We start from the raw sequence: 23,018 nt of genomic DNA, 5'->3' as shown, positions 1-23,018 counted from the left end.
AACAAAAGAAACGTATGGGAAATAATTTTAAAGAATGTAAATTGGTTAAATGATTTACACTATTGCTAACATTTATTTACAAGAAATTTATTTGTTTGTTTGGGGTATGGTTGGAGTCTCACGAATCGGAATTCGTGACAGGATTCAAGTAGTTTTGGTTTATACTTTTTATAGTGCAGTCCTCTTATCCAAATTGTCGTTAACAGTAGTGTCTAAATCATATATGGAATGAAATTCCAGCCTGTGTTTCCAATCTCTTTTCAAGCCGAATCAAGATATTCAAAGTCATTTCAAAAGTGGTTTCATTGCAAAATAACATAGATCCACCTATTATTTCTCAAAAACTGAGCATTCTGTCGCGAATTCCGAATTCGTGAAACTCCAACTAAATTCCAAACAAATAAATAAATTCCTCATTATGACTCATTTAACTAATTCTACATTCCTTAGATTTATTTCCCATCTTTTTATTGTTATCTAAATTCACATCTTTGTATTCACTTCCTACAGGAAATGCCTTTGCTATCAATCGCTCGGAATATCTATCCAAATTCACCTTCTAATCTTCCCACTTGATCTTGCTACGATGCTTATGCTGTGATTGGATCTTGACAGTTTCCAGTATGTGTGAAAGCACCTACAAATGTTTAATGAAAACCACTCCCACTTCCTAGTATATAAACCCTATTGTATTGAACGTAGGGACGATTATCAATAAAACTTTCTACAATCTGGTGCGTGTACAATATAATTCAACTCAACCCAGCTTGTTGGACTCAAGGAACTTGTTCAATCAATTCAACGGATCGTCAATCCTGAACAAATCTGAGGTGGTGATTCTTGGCTCTTGACGGACCTCTCAACAATTTTACAAAAAATTCACGATACATCCTATACTTTGTTGTTAAAATCGAATAAAAGTATAACATCTCTTATTTCAATTCTTGTCTTCTGGAGTTCTTTGAACTCACCGAAAAATGTAAAAATAAATTACTTGCATCGAAATCAATGCCTCTTTCTTCTCCCCCTAAATCACATAATATGTGATGAGAAAGGATAAATGATTCATATTGATTTATCCAAAAAAGAAGACGATACTGAATTATATCGAGTTATAAATAAACCATTACAAAAGGAAGATGAAGGAGAACATCGAGTTGAACAACACTGAGAAACATTATGAGTCTTCAGACAGAAGCACCTTCAGATTTTCAAATATTTTTAAAATGTGGAAAATGCCATTCAAAGATGTGTTGGCTTCATTCGGCCACTGACTAATTATTTATTCTCGAATTCAATCTATTTCGAATTTGGAACACGCGTTCAATAGCCTGCAAAAGTTGGGTCAGCCAAAACCACTGACTTGTTTTGGAAAAAAACGAAGACCGATCTTGAAACTCAAGCGACTAACATTCTTCCTAAATCTGACTATTTACGCCCAACAAATATTCTCGACCTTGATGCATCTTTGCCAAGTTTGGTTCTAATCAGCATCTAGACTGTTCACTTTTTATACGAAAAATCAAAATTTGATCTAAAAGAAAAAATGCTCTACAGTGAACCTTACTCCTTTGAAACACTGGAAGTTGTAGTCAATAAGGCCTTGCTTCTCGAAGTTCTCAGAGCGTATGATACAAACAAGAGCAAGAAACATATTGACCTGCAATCTTTTCTCTATATGAGAAGTAAAAATGAAAGGATGGAGTACATTGCAATAAGGCTGATGGGAAGAATGTTTCTAGCTGGTATATGAGAATTCTAATTAAAGCAAAGTGAAATGTGGATAACCAGAGGAATACCTGTCGTAAGAATAACACTTGATCAGTTCGCAAATGTATGACCGCAGATGACTGAGAATCAAATATCGTGCACGATAAATCATCTGAACACCTACAAGAACAGCTTTTTTTGATGTAAAGGGATTGTTCAGTTAAAGAAATTTTTTTTTGCTGGAGAGAAAAAAGTCAACGCTTTCACTGCGACCGAATTCTCACTTCCAATCAATGATAGTATTAAAACACTCACCCATATATAGAAGATATATCAATGGTTACGTCAATCATGTCACAGCAAAGTTCGTATGTCGCCATATCAACCGGCGATGAGTCAGTCGCTATATATATTTTACTTGCCACATCAAAAAGAAATGCTTTTTCAACATTTGAACCCTATAATAAAATACTTATTCCGAACGAATTTCCAGGATCTGCAAGCATAGAAAAAAGAAAAAACCTTTAATCTAAAATTAGATCTAGCTAGCTACTGTAACAGTTGAATTAATCGTGTCTTGCGGAACCAGGCTTACTATGAAAATTAGTTCAACATTAGACAAGAAACATTATTTAAAGACAAATGATTTCAATTCTATAGGAAGTCCAAAATCAGCACGCACTAACATTTACCTGTTTCAATTCAGGCCGAACAAGCAAGCTACTGGAGGAATTTCAACAAATTGGTATAATATTCCCTGACATATTACCGAATAATCTGAAGAACAGAACTTTTCAAAATGTGGAAAAACACTTGCCTGATTGAAAATGTCAAGTAGTCGCTCCAGAGTTGATAATTGTTTTATAAGCTTTTGCACAACTTTACTAAATGCTTCGAATATGGAATGATCATAAATAGAAGTCAGGTGGTACCTGAAATAAAAGCAATAACCTGATTCTGCGCCAAACGTATGATACTGACAGTACAAGAAATTATAGTTATTAGTGTGTTAGTCGTAAGTAGGGAAAATGAGTGAAATTCAAAAAAGTCATATTCCGAAACGCACGTTACATGGAATTTGTCAAGGCCATCATCCTGAAGATCATCCTGTACACGTTGAAATATATCACGCTGTGTTTCTAATTTGATTTCCTCATTTAGACCATCCACTTTGTGGATAAATACCTACAATATAGGCTAAAATCTGCTTTATAAAAACTGTCGGAATAATTTCAGAAGTATACATTTAATACACATCTTAAAAGCCATAAATTTATATTAATGTCAAAATCAGAAATAAGGAAATTGGTGATTAATGTAAGCTACTAAAAAGCTTAGAAAAAGCGTTGACTTATCCGGAATAAAAAGATTATGATTTTCACTGTTTTTGTACTGTCAAAATGATACACAGACTTAATATTCATACAATTTTATTAATTTTCTATCCAATCCAAGCTTGGTTAAGTCTTATACGTTTCATTTTCGGAGACTGTTCCTTTATTGAATGCTTTATCTCCCGAGCAAATCAAAAAAGATGAGGCTTCCTTAAAATCTTCCAAAACGTTTCAAATTTTCCAGTGCTTAAGTACACACAAAATTAGCGTGTTTAATAAACTCTAGTAACCCAAACTATCCATTCCTACCATAAACAATATTCAGAATATTCAATAAGTCAAAATTATGGAGGAAATAACTTACCTCAAATCTAATTTTATCGTTGATTTCGCATGCTTTTTTGAAATATTCGACCATTTTTTTCAGAGCTTCAGAATAGTCATCCTGAAAACCTGTCTGCACTGTTTTGCATAAACAAATAGAATAGGACCTCTAAGTAAACAAAACTGAACTTGTTGAGAAATTTTCAACAAATACAGTATTATAGCAGTAAAACAGATTTCGTCTAACAACTAAAAATCGTACTATATTACAAACCTGAGCATCAATGACAAAAAGTAATGCACCGCAGCGAGCAAATGTATCGTGAGGATTCATTGCATTATCAAAAGGACTCATCTGACCCGGAAATTCAATTGCTTCAAAATTAATGAAAGACCCTTTAACCGTTTCCGTTGTTACGCGCGGCGTACTCTCAACAAACAATGTCTCATTCGGTGACATTTTATTAAAAACAACCTTTCGTATCGATGTTTTCCCGCTCCTAAAAGTATATAATGAAGTAACAAAATATGATACCTAATGTATCTATACATAATTTAAGCCTTCATATTTGTCTAACTCTCTATGCTACACGATAATTGTTTGCTTACAATATTAAAATAGTGACCCGATCGCGCAGCTGAGCAAGCTTATAACCCATCATTTCCTGGTAATAATTTCGATACTTCACAATGAAGAAACCTTTTTAATCCCATTAATATAATTGTTGGTTTTTGCGACTCGGATATTTCATCAGAATCATCCGCCCAACCATACTCAAATTCGCGGATATCGTCGTTCCACATCATTCCACCTCAAAAGATCTTGTCTCACATTATCCAAATCCTTTCTGTATTCCTGAAAAAAAAAGAACAACTCAAAGTTAACCCGCTGCTTATTCTTCGAATCGTAATATTTCCAAAAGTACTAATTATTCATGGTATTACTGGTTCATCAGACTGACATCATTACTGACACTATCTGTACAACCCAAGCTGATAACATCATATCGGTATAGATCACACCAAGATGGTACTATCAAACCAAGTTGGCATCGCAGTCCAAGGTGGCTAGTGGCATCTCCATGATGCCTCAAGTAATACAGGTACTACCAGCAGCTTGCATATTTCCCGAAACTGAAAAGGAAAACCGTCTATCTTCGGCCAACCAATTAAGCTGTTTCACTATCGGTTGGTGCCCTCAAAGTGCAGGTGATATTGCCCTTAGAAGCTTTAAGAGATGCATTGCGCGAACTGCAAGCAGAGATAAGTTAACTTTCCGCTTTGAATTGTTAGCATTTAAAGGGCTTTTTTGGGCAAACCTTATCCAAGAAACCTGGATAAAAGGCATTAAAGTTACTCCCGGGTTTTTCTGTCCCATTTCTCCTGGGAATTGTATGCAGCCTTTAGTTAAGTGAATTTATCGTTGTTATTGGGTTGTACAATTGACGAAAGAACAGTTTGTCAGTTGTAGTTCGCTACCAACATTACACACTTAATACCAACAACTGCTTTTATGAAATAACATTAACCACGTACCTAAGGATGGAAATGGAATCTAAGCGATGAAAAATGCTCGTCCATATCAACTGTATAATCCTCTGTTTCGAATTTCTAACGTACATTAGATATTGACTATCCCTTTCCGCTACACCCTTAATAACATTTTATTGCATATGATTTAAACAAAAAATATGACAAATGTTGCAATTTAAAAAAAAAAAAGACGGAACACAAAACGAAACTTTCGACGGGAGATTGTATTTTTCAAACATAAAATCCATACTTCACTCTTCTCTTTCTTATTTCATCTTTCCTGCATTTTCAGATTACATACGTAACCCCCAACGTATTGTGAATTGTGACCTTTTCCCATCATTAACTTCCTTTGACAACTCTGCTGTACAATTGTCGCCTATAGTAAGATAAAATATAAACGAGCAAGAACTCCCATAATGCATTCGTTCACTTTGGAAAAAAAAAACCTGTCTGCTCCTCTTGAACAATTTAGATTAGTTACTCCTAAGCTCTCAGAGATACGAAAATCCATAAACGTCACCATACAGTACTGAGAATTGCAAAATGAGTTTAGTATTTCAAATAATGTATCCAACTTTCACTAACTGATACAGCCGGTTGAGTTTTCATTAAATTAAGTAAAATGTTTCCGATCCATAAATCGAAAAGGAATCATTCATATTGACCGACAAACATTTGAGTTTAATAAATTAGGTAAATCTTTAGTTGAAAAAAACATTTTATCTAAATCCGATTTGTTCGGCATATAAAGAAGACACACCATAACAATTATAAGCACGAAAATACTCCAAACACATTTTACTGTATGAAGAAGAAAACGATTTCTACGTGAAAGAACGCGACCTTTCAGTAAAAGTTTTACTGACAATGATATTCAGGATCAAATATCTTTCATTTGTTGTTGTTACGCAAACGAAATCCTGCCAATAAATATTTCTACCACATAATTATAAAGAATAAAGGATATAAACAGAGGTGATTTGAAAAAATCATCCAGTGATGGACGTGATGTCTCATTGAAACTGGGAGGAATTTGTCATAACTATAAAATTTGATCCTTCATTCATTATCTGGTCCAAATAATGTCAAGACCGGTTCAATATGTATCGGCACATCTCTCAAGAAACGATGACTGAGTGCTGCTTTTGAAGTTATCCGTTCTTCAGGTGGATATAGCAGCATTTGCTGTAATCGACACAATTTGACAAAATCATTAATGAAATAAAGCGGGAACAACAGAGAGTGGAAAGAAAAACAACTTTGATCAAAGGAATTTTTGGGATTAGAAATGGTGGTGTAAAACTCTCAAAGCAAAATTCTTGAAAGGTTCCGCTCAAATGAACAATTAATAACCGAAGCTCAAATGAACAATCAATAATCTAAAGAATTTTTTTAAAGAATACCCCTAAACAAACATCACTGTTTTTTATACCTTTTAACCGTGCTTCGAATGATCATGCAATTTTTCAAGATCTACATTAGGTTGCACCAGTCTTTGCCAATTAAGATTCCCAATAAAAACAAAGTTAATTAAAAACACAGAAATAATATCAATTACAATAATTTATGTGATTTAAATAATTTTTACCGCAAGCAAATCTAGACCATCACTATCCAGACCTGGTACATGTTCCGCCAGGACGCATTCTGTCCATTGCGGGAAACTATCTTTGTAATCAATGCAATTTATCATATCAGGCCAAATCTAAAACATTTCATCTGTAGGACATGCGTTTATGATATTTCGTGAATTAAGAAACATCAAATATTCGTGTCCTTGTGTTCTTTGAAAAAGGAAGTCATACACACCACAAGAAAATACACATAAATAAATGGTCCTTAACTCACTTCCACGGTAGGAGTTCCTAGAATTTGAAATATTTTAAGTAGCTGACTGATTTCAGATTCTGCACGAAAGAGCGGTTCAGAGGTAACTAGCTCAGCAAATATGCAAGCCAAACTCCATATATCGACTGCTGTTGAATAATATCTTGAACGGAGTAGAATTTCGGGTGCACGATACCACAGTGTTACTATCTGCAAAAAATTTTTACATATCAACTAATTTCCAGTTCGTGATGAACAAAAAGAAATTAAGAATGAAGCTACTTTCAGAAATTGAATCGTCGAAACTCTCAAATGCAGCATTCTCTGTACACCTTCCTAGATGTACCAAATGTCTGCGAAAAGCAAACTACATATTAAACGTGAAAATGATTAACCAAAAATTTTAAAAGCATTGCATTATCTTATAAACCTCTCTCGAATTTAAAGTCACAATAATGTCATATGAATTTATGTGTTATATCAAGAAAAAAGCTATCTAAACCTGGTAAACATTAGGTCACATTGACATACTTCGAGTGTCTATTATTTGTACAGTCGAAAAGTAAAATTTATGAGTATATATAGTATACCTCATGCGTATAACATCTTGAAGGTATTGTGAAGGAACGTGCAAGACCAAAATCAGCAATTTTAACAGTACCATTTACAGCAACTAGAATATTTTGCGGCTTTAAATCTCGATGCAACACACGATTTGCATGGCAGAGGGTAAGAGCTCGCAGCAGCTGCCATAAGAAACTCTAAAATTTGTGTAGTGGTATTAATATTTTTGGGATTCATACGCTGTACTTATAAGTTGCTTCCGAAAAAATAGAAATTAGAAGCTGTTTCTGGCTTAAATGCTCCTAAATGAAACATTTTTTAGCAAAGAATCAATATACTAAATTACTTTAATGTAAGGCATTGGAAAGGGTTTGGGTCGCAATTTTTCTATAAGCATTTTCAAATCGTAATCAATGTGTTCGAACACCAGATATATTTTCTTATACCCTGCAAAATAATATTGTATTTGAGCGGACTACTTCAACCACTAACTTTTATCCTAATCAATAAATCAAAATCATCAAAACTCTGCGGTCATCAGGAAGCAAATATTCCCATATACACCTTAATAGCTAGTTATTCCCCAACCCGCAAATGGCAGTATTTCTAGACTTGTTTAACATTTTAAAACGATGTATCTCTGTGCGTTGATTCTATCCAGCTGCAGATATTCGTTTGCTATCAAATCAGAATTCGTACGAAAATAAGTTATATAAAAGCTGGACAATAACTGCACTGCTTTTGATTCAAATATCATCATTATTCATTCACTGACCATCGCTTGGGATAACGTTGTGAATTTTAACGATATTTGGGTGAATAAGTTCTTTCAAAATTGACACTTCTCGAAGACAAGTCCCAGGTACACCTTCTCGACTAAAAAAGAATCAATATCCTAATGGAGTAACACAAGGTACCACTAGCTCAATAAATGTGAGGAATGTTAAAGAGGTAAAGCAAACGAAGCATCGAATTGTATGGTTACTTGTACCATGTTAGTTATAGAATAAATCTGTAACAAATGAATTAAATCAAGTCATACCTGTCTAATCTGATCACTTTTACCGCAAAATATGTCCGCTGCTGAATATCGTACGCTTTGTAGACAGTACCATATGTTCCTTCGCCTATTAGCTGACAGTTTGTAAATGTGTATGGTCCAACGGTAAACGATGATGGTTCTTTATGAAGCTTACTTTTATCTACAGTCCGTGCCATCTTCGAATTGCACAAAAAAAGTCGAAAACCTAACAGAACAATAGAGAATTTTTTGGTATAACTTCAAAGCACCGAAATTTTGAATCCGATAGTCTATAAGCAAAAGAGTTAAGTTAATTGTCTGATGCGATCAAGATGGCCTCACCCAAATATATCTGATATATTGTAGTATCAAGGATCTGTGCAAGACTGTTCGAGAACTGGCATGCCCTACTGTTCTATCTATGATCCATAATAAAATAAAAAAGGATACCCATAATTAGAAGGTACCAAATGGAAAACAGAACGAGAACAGTCATAATTTCAGGAGGACAAGTTTACTACCTATAACAACATCCATGACTGCTCATTGAGAAGCAGTCCACCTGTTAGTGAAAGAAGCGGAGTGACTTATCCACTATACAAATGGGACAGTGGATTCAGTAGAGTGAGAAAAACAGAACACTTCTCAAGAAAACAATGTTTCCAATCATTAAGCACTTTTGAGATGGATGAACTGATGGAAAGGGAAAAGGATGTTACAGTTGAAAAGATGATAAGGGCTGATAAAAAGATTGAGGTTAGTGAGAGTGATTACTTAAGAATGTTCATTTCTGTAATACAAAGAAGCGAAATTTATGAGTAAATCAGCCCATCGTACTGACAAAATCAACAAGTCAATTACATATCTACAGACCGGTTGAGTCATTCCAACTGATTAACTTCGTCCACTTCCTATCGAATCTATCTAATAATATCTTCTGGTCTTTTTCCTCTTAATAGAGAGACTTTAGATAATATTCAGAGAAGGGAATGTTGTATTATGCAATCTCTATCGTTATCGTTACGATTGAAGTATACCATTTTTAAGCATTTATTGAAATAGCTACTTCGAGGATACGTAACGAAAGCGCTGAAGTGATCTTACATGCCTACGTAACGTGACGTGGCGTGATGCTTATCGATATCATAATGAAAATTTTTATATATTTCATTCCCACTCGTTCTTAATTATTGCACTGCATGCAGAGGCCAAGAATTAAAGAGAACTGGGTTTGGAAAAAGAGAAAGCTGCCAAGCATATTTCAGATTTGGTACTGTTCAACAAGTATATTGAGCCCATTAGGCATAAACGAAGCAATGAGGTGGCCAGGACCTTTTGATGTATAACCATATCAGCAGCATTCAATAACCAAATCGCAGTATCGCCAAAGTCACTTGAGCCCGTTATTGGATGCTTGAGCGCTGAGCCCGTCATATAAGGTGATATATTCCCTTGAGATTTCCTAAGCATTTCTCATCTTATCTTAACCATCGATATCGGATCATTTCGTGCATAATATCATTGTCACACACATTTCGGACAGTTAGACTTTACTACCGATAACAGCAATTATGTCCAAATATTTCGTGTTTCAATTAAACGCAACAGGAACAACATAACCTTAAATTAATCATTCCGAACAGATCTTTATCTTATTCCTTCACGCTGCATACTCTCCATTTGGCTTTGGTAACCAATCAGTTGGCATTTATGACTATTTAAATGATATAAAGCTTCAACAGTCACCTGTGTTCTTGAAGTGCTGTGGAAGGGAGAAGGGGTAGATTTAAGTATTTGAATTTAAATTCTCGATCCATGTTCTTCAAATTGATTTGACAGGGTACGACGGTTTGTGTTGAGTAATTTAAAGAGGAATAGAGATGATTTTTCTGAATAACCTTACTGGTGGTCACTCTGTGTTTCTGGAATTGTCATGGCAGCAAACTGACATGAACTGACTTATCAAACTTGAAGGTCTACGAATAATGTATTACTTTTTTTTGGTCATATGAGTTTATGCTGGTAATCTTTGGTTAACGCATGACACAACTCTTGAATCGTCACTGTACACTCTAGATTCCAATACATGTGCTTGTTCTAGATAGAATGGAGTGTCCAAGGGCAGCAATAATGAATAGGGTTTGTATACAAGTGATATGTGATTGTGGAGTGAAAAATATCAAAGTTTGCTTATTTGAGTTGTGATCATTATATTATTTCAGTGATAAGAAACAATTTTGCCTTGAATATTACCTATTCTTAATTTCACTTTCTTCGTTTTGGGAAATATACTGAATTTGTAGTCCATTAAAGACTTATCGCTATTTTCTATACGGCTCATATGAAAACGGATGTTTCAGTGGCTGCTCTGAAATGGCTTATGAAATCACTGATTACGACCGAGAGAAAGAGAAAATACAGGATTTTCTAACTACATTTTATCATGAAAAGGCTGATGGTGTGAAATTGTTTCCATACGATAAGCAAATTGCTCTCCTTGCCGAACGTGAACAGGTTTTCTAAATAATTTAATACTGCTAATGATAATCAAAGTAAAGAGTGGTCGTTATATTGACAATATCCATGGCAGCAGTATTAGTAGGGATTAGCTATTTTAATAGTGTTGTAGTGGCAGAATTGGGCACAATTGCAGGTTTTGCAGGTTATTCATCAGTCAAGAATCATGGTCAGTTTAAATTGGTTTTCTAAAAATAATTGAAATTTAATGAAGTAGGCATAATAAGTTGAAGCCTGACTTAATTAAGAGGAAAATAGAAGTGCTGATTAATAATCACCTTAAACATAGGGTCTTTTGCCTTATGGTACAAAAAACTTCGTTATGAAGCTATTATAATGTGATAATTGGTTAGTATTCATAAAGATTTTGTAGGTTGGACTATATATCAATATGGATGATGTAAATGAGTACGATCCTGCTCTTTATATTGCTATTCAGCAGAACGCTCGACGTTATCATATGCTTTTTGGTGACGTAGTCGATTCTTTAATCCAGCAGAAATTGGGCGAGAGACAGGTATGTCAACTATTCTTTTGTATTTTATTAGCCAAAAGCTTCATTTGTCTAAAATATCTTTGTATTTCTACCTCTTATTGTCATGGTGATGTATGGGTGCATGATGCATGGTGATGTACTTTCAACTACTTACACAATAGTGTTCTATTGCTTTCAAGCTTGTCACCATAGCTTTTGTACTATGTTTGGCAATAATGTCAGATTATCAAACTAGTGATATCATATGTCGAGTCGATGTTTATTCTAAGAAGAAAATATATTGCTCTGACTACTTTATGTTTTTACTGCTTTCTTGATTTTCTCCCCTTTTTTTTGCAATTACTTAAAAGACAAAAAATTTTTTAGTTTGTAGTTTTATCCACAATACTCAAATATATGTTTAGCCACCTGTTCGAGATGCCTTGGATGCTTTCATATTTCAACGTGTATATTTGGACAGGAAGCAAAATGAAGATGGATGTGGAACAGATCAAGTTCAAGATTTGCGCAAAAAATATCCGCCTCAGTTGCTTCGTCGATTGTATGATTTTTGATATATCTCTTTGAAGTAAATTTCAAAAGTTCTAACATTTTTTCCTGATATGAGGCAATTTTAGTTTATTTAGATTTGCTCGGTCACACACAAGAAGCAAACTTCAATGTAATTTTAGCCTTTTATATTGCTTGAACTACACAGCTGTTTGAAAATTCTACTTGCTCTCTATTTTTTAATAAAATTGCATACATTGAAGGATGTCTTTGAGCCGTCTTCAAAGAAAATTTTCTATATTTCAGTGAAATATTTTTCAAGGGAAGCTCTACGAGTAAACCGCTGGCAATACGAGAAGTGAAAGCAGCTCACGTCGGTAAGCTGGTTGTAATAAGTGGTATTGTTATCCGGTCTACTGAAGTGAAGCCAATGGCTTCTGTTATGACCTATACTTGCGACACTTGCGGTTGTGAAACCTATCAGCCGGTTAATTTTTTTTTTACATAAAACTTATTTTTATAAATCTCAAATTGTACAGGTAGAGATGGGTGTTACTTAAGGAATGCAGTGTTTACAGAGCGATAAGTTGCATAAATCTAGTCCCCCTAACAGTAACTAGAAATAAATTTTCAAAATTTCAGATAGCAGGACCTGCATTTATGCCGCCACTTAATTGCCCGTCGAAAGATTGCGTGGAAAACAGGGCAAATGGACGTCTGCAAATGCAGATTCGTGGATCAAAATTTGTTAAATTTCAAGAAATGAGGATTCAGGAGCTTGTAATTCTTTATTATTCTTATTTTACAAAGTTTTTAGAATAAATCTTATTTTAGGTCCTCAAAGAAATAGATCGTTATTTCGCACGCCAACTGAAAATTGGTTGTACAAGAAGTGTGAAGATTCTAGCATTTTGTTACAGTTTTATTCATTATATACAGATTTTAAGTCTCATTTAATTTTTTCAGCTTTTGATTTTAGAGTGAACAAGTTCCTGTTGGTAGCATCCCGCGTTCTTTAACAGTAAATGTTGTCGGCGAAAACACAAGAGCTTGTGTACCAGGCGATGTCGTCCGAATTACTGGTACATTTGCCCCTTTAATGCGGACTGGTTTCCGACAGTTTACTGGTGGCTTAACAACGGAAGTTTTTGTCGAGGCACATCATATCGAAAACATCAATATGGTTGGTACTTTTTTTATATTTTCACGTATTATCTTAATTCTCACTTTTCACAACAATCGCAGTGTATGTTTTTGCATCTTATCCTCCGGAAAGCTGAAGTTTTTCTTTCGAAGTTTCTTGAACCTCAAAATTATCAGAATCATATACCAAAAAACGATAAGATATTTTCGATTACATATTCATCAAAATAATTTAACAGTATCCTAGGAGTAGAATAATGGATTTCCAGTCGTTTTTTCAAAGTCATGCAGTCATTTCTTAAACATTCTTTTATTGAAAATCTAAGAAAAAGCTAATTTTTGAGAACACTGAAGATATCCTTGGCGAACAATACGAATTGACTGATGAAGAAATTGAAATAGTTTCGCAGGATAATTTCTACGAGTTATTGGCCTATAGTATTGCTCCGGAAATCTATGGGCATATGGATGTCAAAAAATCGTTAATGCTTGCTCTCGTTGGCGGTGTTGACAAAAATGTTAGTGGGATGAAAGTTAGAGGTGTGGTTTTAAGAGTTGTATATGAGAGTAATGTTAACCTATTTTGGTATATATATATATATATATAAAGAGATAAACTGTGTTATGAAATACAAAACTTCTCTTCAAAAAGGCGTTGATTTGAAGTTTATACATTTTCCTTTCCGATATCTGACATACTTGTTACTTTTTCTATATTTTCAATTTTAAATGTAGCTTTCTGGTTCCCTAATTACGATTAAATTATTTTATAAAACGACTAATATATTTGCTTATAGTAGCTAATAACTGGCTCGCATTTTTTAGTATCGTCGATTTTTAGAAAAAAGACTAAATTTGACTTAATATTATTTCATTCGCATATTTCTAATTTTGATGTAGGTTGCATCAATATTCTTTTGATGGGTGATCCGGGTGTGGCAAAATCGCAACTTCTGTCCTATGTTGATCGTTTGGCAATTCGTTCTCAGTATACAACTGGTCGAGGTTCTTCTGGTGTTGGTCTTACGGCTGCTGTAATGAAAGATCCTGTTACTGGTGAAATGACATTGGAAGGAGGAGCATTGGTGCTAGCTGATCGAGGCATTTGTTGTATCGATGAATTTGATAAAATGATGGATGCTGATCGAACGGCCATCCATGAAGTGCGGCTTTTTCACTTAGTTCTATTTGAACTTGATAAAATTTAACTTAATCCCCCTATTGATTTGTTTTGTTTTGAATTTTTTTCTTCGTTACGATGGATGATATCATCACTAGAAATCATGATTGAAAATGGCCAGTTGGCCAGTTTTTGTATTTGAAGTATTAGAAATGGAGATGAAAATTTTCAATTTAGGTGCTATCCTCTGTTCAAATCGAGCTTCATTGTTGACTTTAATTCTTCCATATTTAGGTTATGGAGCAGCAAACAATATCAATAGCTAAGGCAGGGATTTTGACAACGCTAAATGCTCGTGTTTCCATTATTGCTGCTGCGAATCCGGCATTTGGACGATATAATCCTAAAAGAAGCATTGAACATAATATCGATCTTCCAGCAGCACTTCTCTCACGTTTTGATCTTCTCTGGCTTATTCAGGTTTTTGGTCTTCATTTTTTGCAGATTTGAATTTCTAAATTCATTTCATTTGAACTAATAAATTACTTAGGACCGGCCGGATCGTGAGAGTGACAAGCGTTTGGCAGAGCATATCACATATGTTCACATGAAAGGACGTGAACCAGAGAAGGAAGGAATGAAGCCACTTGATATGACCCTAATTAGGTTAATTTTAAAAAGATGAAAGCTACATATTTTTTTCTAAATATTTCAAATAATGAAACCATACATTTAACTTTTGATATTTCGAGTTGCTCCTTTACTAATTATAGCAAGTGTTTAAAGTTTCAACATATATCATAATGTGATACTTGAATTTTACTCGGTCATTCATTGTTTCATATTTGCATATGAATTTCGGTGCCTGTATTTTTTGCTGTAAAAATAATATTAGTCTTTTTTTCGAAATCGATTTTTTTTAGACGATACATTGCAATGTGTAAACGAAAGCAACCCGTTATTGAAGAAAAACTACGTGATCGACTTGTGAATATGTATGTGGACCTTCGTAAAGATGCACGGAATAACAAGGTCGATTTTGGTCATTTCTTGAATTTATTTATTTTTTATTCGCAAGACGAAAAGATTATCGATATGGCGAATTGCTTTTTCATTATAAATTGACATATTTTTACTTTTTGAAAATCCGCTGCTGTTTAGAATTCAGTATTCACTTCACCACGAAGTTTATTGGCAGTTATTCGACTGAGTTCAGCACTGGCTCGTCTTCGCCTTTCAGACGTGGTCCAGTCTAGTGATATAGATGAAGCAGTTCGTCTTTTAGAGGTTGTACTTGAGACTTTTCATGTTCATGTAGTTCTACGAAACGTAAATCTTAATTTTTAGGGCTTTGCTAAGTTTCTGAGTAAGTTTCGAACCACGCATTAATTATTTACTTTCGGAATTAATCAAAATGATCAATGACTAATGAGTTAAAATTCATTATAAATATTTCTTTCTTAGGTTTGTCGGTCTTCGATTACTGCAGAGCAAGTAAAACAGCATGAAATTCCTCCTCTTGACCAAGCGTTTGCTGTCATTCGTGACTTGTATCATGGCATCAGTGATGACGAGAATCGTTCACTTCCACTGCAGGCAGTATTTAAAAAATGTTTCACGAAGGGAATCTCGGAAGAAGTTGTACAGGAATGTATCAACACTTATACTGCTAACGGTATCCTCATGCTCGATCGACAACAGCGAATTGTTTTCACTGTTGCTTGAAATGTTTATTTTCAAGATTTCTTCCTAAAATTCGGACTTAAAAAGAAAAAACAGCAAAAAACAAAAACAAGTATTGAAAGTATTTTCACCTTTGTTCTTGAAGATGGAAAGAATGAGTCTCTGACAGTTTTTGTCCATGGAAACTGCACGCGTTTTTTCACATGTGACGAGAACTGCTGTTACATGTTAACGCATTGATTTTTTTCTTTATCCTCTTTGAAAGTGGCACCATTTTCTGTGTTATTGGCGATATTTCCTTACAAGATCGGTAACTTGTTATATTACTTCAAGTTCAACAGATTGCAGTGCATTATTAATGAACATATCTTTATATTAACCTGCACTATATGTTTGGTTTACATAAAAAAGTTTACTTCAAGCAGGACAAATACTTTTTCTGATTAAATATTCATTAGAAGTTAGAGTAGTGTTTTTGAGGGCTTGCTTCTATCGAATGAGTTTTCACTGCCATACCTAGAGATCATTTTTGGAGATTTTTAACCGTTTTATATTTTTATTGCTTAATTCATAGTGAAGTCATGATCATGTGTTTTTTAAAATTGTTGCTGTTGATGTATGAAAAATTTTTATCATATTTTGCACTCAGTATTCACCGACATGAGCGTAAACGTATGTATGGAAAATTTTTATCATATTTTGCACTCAGTATTCACCGACATGAGCGTAAGCGTTTTGTTACGGGTGTATCACTTTGGATCTGCGTTTCAATGTGATGTTCTGAGAAATGAATTTTACGTTGTTGGCCAGTTGGTTTACGAAGAACCGAAACGAGATTGGTTGCTTGTTTGAATTCGCGTTGTTTGAACTGAGAAAGAATGGTTTTGATTAGAAATTTCTTTAACGTCTACCATGTGAGCATCATGGATTCCATCCCAGGCTGTTGCAATGTTTTTTTGTTTAAAATTATAGTATAAGTGTTGTCCAGAAATTAGAAATTTTGTTGAATATATTGTCTTAAATTGTCTTAAATATATTAAGCTTTCTAAGCAAAAAGATGCTTGGACTGGATTTGACCTCTGTTAACTAATTTTCATGAATCCACGAAGAGATTTGGACAAAGGTTGTCCAAATCTTCGCGAATTCATGAACATTTGATTCACACTACGTAGTTTTTAATGTGATCGGATTCTAGAGTTCATCTGAACGTACATGAATTCGAAGAAGTGATATATCAGAATTGATGTACGATAAGTGATTAATGAAGGGTTACATGTTTCTCGACAATCTCCTGAACATCTAGTGGCATTTGTTCGAGATTTGTTGGGCGTGCCATTCTTCTTTTCCATTCGTCCACTTCACGCTTGATTTCTCTGTTACTGTCCAAGGTGATTGGACGTTCAATTACAGCCTGAAAAAAGGTAAGATGTCATCATTCAATTTAACCACTGTAAAAAAGCCATTCGACTGTTTTCATTTTGTACCAAGTGTATCATGATGGAGAACTTAATAAGGCAGTCGTATTCAAGTTCAGTTATGTCTACTATAACTATAATTGCCTGGAAGTTTGCGCCGCATTCACGTATCATTTTCTTTGCTACATTGACATCCGATACCGGATTACCATTGATGGCTATAATGTGGTCATAAATTTTGAAATAATCGCAGGCTACTGTATTTTCAGCCACTTCTGGGATAATGATTTTATGCGCAGTGACATTCGCCATCTAAATGTTTTTTAAAAAAATATGCGAGTCATTTAATAAGTGAATGTAGCATGACTTTTGAGAAAATAGAAAAATTCTGGTTTCGAAACAGCAAATCTGGCTAGATAAGCAGTAAAAAACTCATGGTTTACTCTCTTCTTAAATTGATATAATTCTTACTCTGATATTTATATTAAAACTGTCTTTTTCAATATCATAAAATAATGTTTTGGATGCTATGACTTTTTGAAAACTCGTATAATCTTTATAAATTTTAAAATTTTTATAAATAAGCTGTGCAGTTAGCATAGCTCAGCTCTTTCCGAACTTGAAAAACTTACGTTTAGCCCAAACGGACGACCTGCACTGGAATCATAGTGAACGTTCACAATAATGTAATCATATCCAGCATGCCTTTTGATTATTTTTTCAATATTTGGTGGTAAGAGTCGTTTTTCTAATTCCAGTTCACGTTCAGCACTACGTTCAACGATGATCTCAAAAAATGTTTATTAGAAATTCGTATTTTTTCATCCTTCTGTATCCTATGTATTACTTGCAACAAGATATTGTCACCTTTAATCATGCTCTGTGATCTGATGTCATATAAGAAAAATAATATTAAGTCAAGTTGAAGCGGATAACTAGTTAAAGTATGTAAAAGGTGCTTAATACAAAACTTCATAATGTCACTATAAGGATTAGTCACTTAGCAAATAGCAAATTACATATTATCACCATCCATCATTTGCTGTGCATTCAAAAAATGAATTAATTTTACGGTGGACTGGGTCTCGCTTCTTCCCCATCATTGACCAAATGACATGAAATTTTGAAGTCTAAAATTGATTTGAACTAAAGCATTACATTTACTCGTCCAGCAGCAGTAGCATCCTCGAACAATTTGAAAAATTGGTTACGATCCTTAATTGGAATACTGTTTAATTTCTTGATTACATCACCAAGTTCGAATTTACCCTGGGCATGCGACTTATCCATAATACGAGAAATCATCAAATTCTCGTCTGGACGTACACCTAATGCTTCACACGGCGCCATCTATATCGAATTTATTAATTAAAGGTATTAAATTAGTAGCATTACCTCTATTTAATGAGATTGCAATACTATCTATAGACAAATGAGCGTGTGTTTTGCAAGGACTGCAAGGTTTTATCAATTCATAGATTTTGAATGACAAAATGATATTGTCATGTTTCAGTATCAGTTCAGGAAAAGGAAATAAAACTGACGGAAAGTGAAATAAGAACTCTATAAACGGCAGTGGTAACTGATGCCGATATACCAGCTGTTACCGCAGTATCATCATTTTTAATAACATTTCTCATAACGTTTATTTCCAAGTCCTCATTCATTCGTTGCAACAGATAGTACAGTTGCTCATCATCTTGAAGTTTTATTCCATTTATATCGATTAATTTGTCCTGCAGCTGCAAAAGAAAAAAAAAAAACTTCCTGATGTTATCTATAAATCCATTAGGCATTTTAAGGAAATTCTTCAGCAAAATTTTATAAAGTTTTATTTCCTTTCTTTCCATCTATTTTGCTTCTAGAAAACTTGTCAAAGATCAAAGGTTAGGAGGCATATATATAGAAATTCGTTATATATGCATCACTTTATTTACCTCAAATTTTGCTTCTCCAATTGAGCCATTTTGTATATCAGTTACTATTAAATCCTTTATTGTTATACCCAAAACGTCCCCACATTCATATGGGATATGTATGCACACAACCTGAAAACAATTCTAATAGTTATGCTAAAGTGAATTTGGAGGTAATTAATCGAAATTGATAGACTATTCTTTCCATTTCTTCCATTACTTCCCTCGAAATGTTTCCCGGGAAAATAACACTTCGCCATCCTTGTTACTTGGTATCACCGTTTTTCAGTGACATCTGATTTATACATAAGTTATGTTGGAACAAGCAAGAGGAAATTTTATTAGTAAACCAAAGACTTCGATAAGCTTTTCTTCAATATTCTTTACTCATATCAAAGATTACCTTTTTCGTAAATTCAACTTTATTTCTACTAATTTTTGAACCACGAGAAATGTATAAAACAATTTTCTGCTGCTCTTTGATAACATTTTCAAATGCCTCCAATGATTGTATCGGTTCTTCATTTATACGTTTAATGTGATCTTTTTCCTTAATACCAGCTTCAGCTGCTATTCCATCCACCTTTTCCACCAATACCTGAAAAATATGACTTCAAAAAAATTGGCTCAATGATGTGAGTTAAGAAAGTAATTTGATTATTTTGTGGAAGAAAATTGCAGTTTTGATCATCACAGTTAATTGAACCTAAAGCATTATCTTCAGTTGGTGATAAAAGGTCAGACCTTGTTCTTGTTATCATTATATACTCGGTGTACAGCTGAGGATTCGGATACTATATACTGTGTCTCAAATTTTATATTTTTGGGCACAAATTTAAGCAAATCACTTAACAATAGTGTTACTCGCTTATATGGTTATTTTTGTTAAAAAGCCAAGTTTGAGCTTCTGATTTCGAAATCCTTTAATGAGTGTTTCAAAATAAATTCAAAAAATGTACACAATCCTGGTCGACAGCTGGAATTATCCCAAAAGATTCATCACTACTGGCTTTTTTCAGTTCAATTACATAACGATCAATTTTATTGTCCATTTCTGTTTCACCTTTTTGACGATTTACCGTAAGGGTAAATTTCATACGTGTCTGTACTGCTTGCAACAAGAACTAAAATTTTCTCTGCTCAATTTGTTCTAAATATAAAATTTCATCCAGAAACACAACATGGGAGAGTGACCAATGCATTGGAAGCATTAATCCATTAAAGTCGGAGTATTTATTCAACTTTTTTTCTTCTTTTTTTTTTTTTCAGCAGATCCTATCAATGAGGGATGAAAAGAGGAGTGAATTACTTTAATAGACCTGAGTCAAGTCTTCATTCGTATCAAACTTTTTATCGTTAAAAGCAGTAACAGTATCACCCACTCGTACAGATGGATTACAACCATGCAAAATTAAACCTTTCTCAATGATCGCTCCACCGTCGTTTAATACGACTACATCTTCCCTGTAGTTTGAGTACAGTGTACAGATAGAAAAGTGTTCGATATTACTGAAACCAATGGTTGAAATGAAGTAGAAGCGGAGCTGACTGAATATAACTTTGGATGTCCAGTGCTCCTCAGATAGTCTTAAATACATTACTTTTGTGCATTCATTTGTAAACCCATAATCCTTGCTTAATGGATTATCAACTGTTCAATGCTATTAATCTTCCATTTTCAATTTATGTTTACTCTGTCTTAGTCCAATACGATTTTAATATTTATTTATAAAATCAATCCATCTTAAAGTTTTCACTCCATCATTCTTCTCTTTATTGCTATACGATTCGTTAGCATACCTTGTCAGAAAATCAACCTGAACATCCATCTTTTCTTTCTCAGGAAAAGACGATGACATGTTCCCGTTAAATCTCCAAAAGAAAACGACCACGACGCGTTGTTTTCACACCAACTGTGCGGAAAATAAACTATGCAATAAACGTAGTTGTTCAGAGTTGATCATTTTATAAGCCATTCCGGAAAAAAAAAAATCTGAATATCAGAGTTCATTAGTTTCGAGTTTTGCAGTGATATGCAAATTCATTCGCGAAAGTCACCTTGTCACAGAACATCTCACTAAAAAAAATCTGCTATGAAGAGATTAAATTAGTACGTATAAATGAAAAAATTTAAAAAATTTTAAAGGGACAAGTCACTAATTAAATTTAAAATCGAAGTAGGCATATATATCCAAAAATGAATATTATGGGAGTTGACACTGAGTTACCGTTTGAAATGAGTCCATTGCATCAAAAGTATTATCTCTCGCATACTTGCTAACAAAATGCAGTCGTTATTTTTAAAACCATGCAGTTATATACGAGAAAGTGATCTAACGTCAATATCACAAACCTAAGCAAACATATCCGGCATTACGTGCAGGGATGTCACCAAAAAGACAATCAAATATATACCAAGTATGACAAAGTTTTCTTCCGTCCTATTCATTTCGGTTGTTTAACAGTATAATAAGGGCTTTTTATTGTTATGTTCTTTATGTCTTTGCCTAATGAATATTTATTTGTTTTTCCTATTCTTTGGTTTTCCATTAGTTTCAGTCATGACTTAAAGGATTACGATTGTTTCATTTAATTTTTTAATGGACTACTTTAGTTTATTCCGAAATTTATTTTCCTGAATCCTTTTTGACGTTTTTCATTTTATTCGATATTGTTTCTGCATTTGTTATCAAATGTTCCTCATAAATTACTAATTTTTTCACCAGGTTTTAATCAACATGTTGGGAAATTATGCATAATTATAGCCTGAGGAATTGTTTGCCTTTGTAGCATACGCGCCAAAAATCGAATAAACAGATTGGGATGGGAAACATTATGGAAAAGAAGAAAATCCGGAAAATTTGGAGATAAGTTTCCGAAAATTCTCTAGTATCTCGCAGTAGTGGTACAATCGAAAGGATCAGATAAATAGGTCTGATAAAATCCCACATCCAATCAACCAAATCATCGCTTTTTCTCTTAATATGTCAAACAGCCGTCGTTCGTTTTTTACCCCCCATTTCGTATCTTATGGCTATGTTACTGTGACTACTCCATCTTACTTGCAGGCAAGAGAGCAGATAGGGCGGATTTATCTTTTTTTTTTCATTGGGAAAACTCAAGAGTACTGTGATACGGGGAGGACATGACAATTAGCGCTTTTCGTGGATCAGTTACTATTACTCTTAACGCTTGGAATGCAAATTAGATGCGAGTGGCTTCTTGCGTTCTCATTGTGGTTGTCTTACTGAAACAATAGACTGTTCCATCTTTTTGTAATATTCTTGAAGAAATTAAGTAATCGAAATGATTTTATGTATTATTTAACCACGCTCTTTGTACACTTTAGTACACTCTACTCTTTTTAGTAAATGAATGCATTTTAGGTCAAGGGTCAACTCGTCCCTCTTCTTTCACTTCTATTTCTTTAAAAATTTCGATTTTTAACTTTAATTAAGGCCTGTTTTGGATGAATTCTTTTATTCTTGCATTTCGATGGGTTCTGCTACGTATTTGTGCTTAATACTTTCATTTTTCAGTCAACTGTTGTGCTTTTTCTGGAGTAACAAACCGCCGAAGAAATCTTCATGGAATATAATGATTTATGCTACCTTCTTCAAAAGCATTTCTCTCTGCAACTCGAAATTCAATCCAAGAAATTCGATTTGGCATTCTTCAGTAAAAAAATTCGACGAGTCTTACCGAGAGTATATATACATTATATATCATTGCTTATAATTGTTATCATGTTATTACTTTCAATAAATCAGATTTGAGCAGCAGTATTCGGAATGTTGGTTGAATGTGTTCAGTAGCGATATTATGACTGAACTTAGTTTGTTGCAAAGCTGTGATCACGAATTTTTTTGAGGTGAGTGAAGATGTTTTCAATTGTTCTATTTTTTCTAAAATCTGTACTGATG

The 23,018-nt window shown here is 33.9% G+C and overlaps 4 protein-coding genes across 4 annotated transcripts; 1 reads left to right on the top strand and 3 right to left on the bottom strand.

Annotated features, from left to right (window-relative positions):
- Positions 1–1,043: 1,043 nt before the first annotated feature.
- LOAG_04712 (rragc protein) lies at positions 1,044–4,217 on the bottom strand. Its single transcript, XM_020446661.1, has 9 exons — positions 4,069–4,217; positions 3,643–3,868; positions 3,409–3,489; positions 2,777–2,895; positions 2,528–2,642; positions 2,026–2,168; positions 1,800–1,890; positions 1,568–1,660; positions 1,044–1,331 (listed from the first exon to the last, which is right to left on the bottom strand). The coding sequence occupies exons 1-9, from the start codon at positions 4,173–4,175 to the stop codon at positions 1,275–1,277; spliced, it is 1,032 nt and encodes a 343-aa protein (XP_020303027.1). The 5' UTR covers positions 4,176–4,217; the 3' UTR covers positions 1,044–1,274.
- Positions 4,218–5,963: 1,746 nt separating this feature from the next.
- On the bottom strand, positions 5,964–8,513 carry LOAG_04711 (CMGC/CDK/CDC2 protein kinase; the record flags this gene model as incomplete). Its single annotated transcript, XM_003140248.1, has 7 exons — positions 5,964–6,089; positions 6,493–6,609; positions 6,753–6,941; positions 7,322–7,492; positions 7,642–7,742; positions 8,071–8,171; positions 8,338–8,513. 7 exons carry the CDS (start codon positions 8,511–8,513, stop codon positions 5,964–5,966), a joined length of 981 nt encoding a protein of 326 aa, XP_003140296.1.
- Positions 8,514–10,689: 2,176 nt separating this feature from the next.
- LOAG_04710 (replication licensing factor MCM7) lies at positions 10,690–15,806 on the top strand (the record flags this gene model as incomplete). The annotated part of the gene is made up of 14 exons (XM_020446660.1): positions 10,690–10,830; positions 10,946–11,002; positions 11,207–11,350; positions 11,734–11,870; positions 12,125–12,305; positions 12,461–12,598; positions 12,798–13,001; positions 13,306–13,501; positions 13,862–14,124; positions 14,376–14,561; positions 14,632–14,747; positions 15,005–15,113; positions 15,243–15,368; positions 15,546–15,806. The coding sequence occupies 14 exons, from the start codon at positions 10,690–10,692 to the stop codon at positions 15,804–15,806; spliced, it is 2,259 nt and encodes a 752-aa protein (XP_020303026.1).
- A 670-nt stretch (positions 15,807–16,476) lies between these two features.
- LOAG_04709 (hypothetical protein) lies at positions 16,477–20,954 on the bottom strand (the record flags this gene model as incomplete). The annotated part of the gene is made up of 11 exons (XM_003140246.1): positions 16,477–16,632; positions 17,038–17,175; positions 17,249–17,491; positions 17,812–17,967; positions 18,344–18,529; positions 18,724–18,921; positions 19,117–19,227; positions 19,499–19,693; positions 20,055–20,219; positions 20,415–20,559; positions 20,896–20,954. The coding sequence occupies 11 exons, from the start codon at positions 20,952–20,954 to the stop codon at positions 16,477–16,479; spliced, it is 1,752 nt and encodes a 583-aa protein (XP_003140294.1).
- Positions 20,955–23,018: the final 2,064 nt, after the last annotated feature.

Source organism: Loa loa, assembly GCF_000183805.2.
Source record: "Loa loa unplaced genomic scaffold supercont3.36, whole genome shotgun sequence".
In the NCBI taxonomy this organism is placed as follows: domain Eukaryota; kingdom Metazoa; phylum Nematoda; class Chromadorea; order Rhabditida; family Onchocercidae; genus Loa; species Loa loa.
The sequence above is the reverse complement of the archived record's forward strand: the minus strand, read 5'-3'. Positions and strand labels throughout refer to the sequence as shown.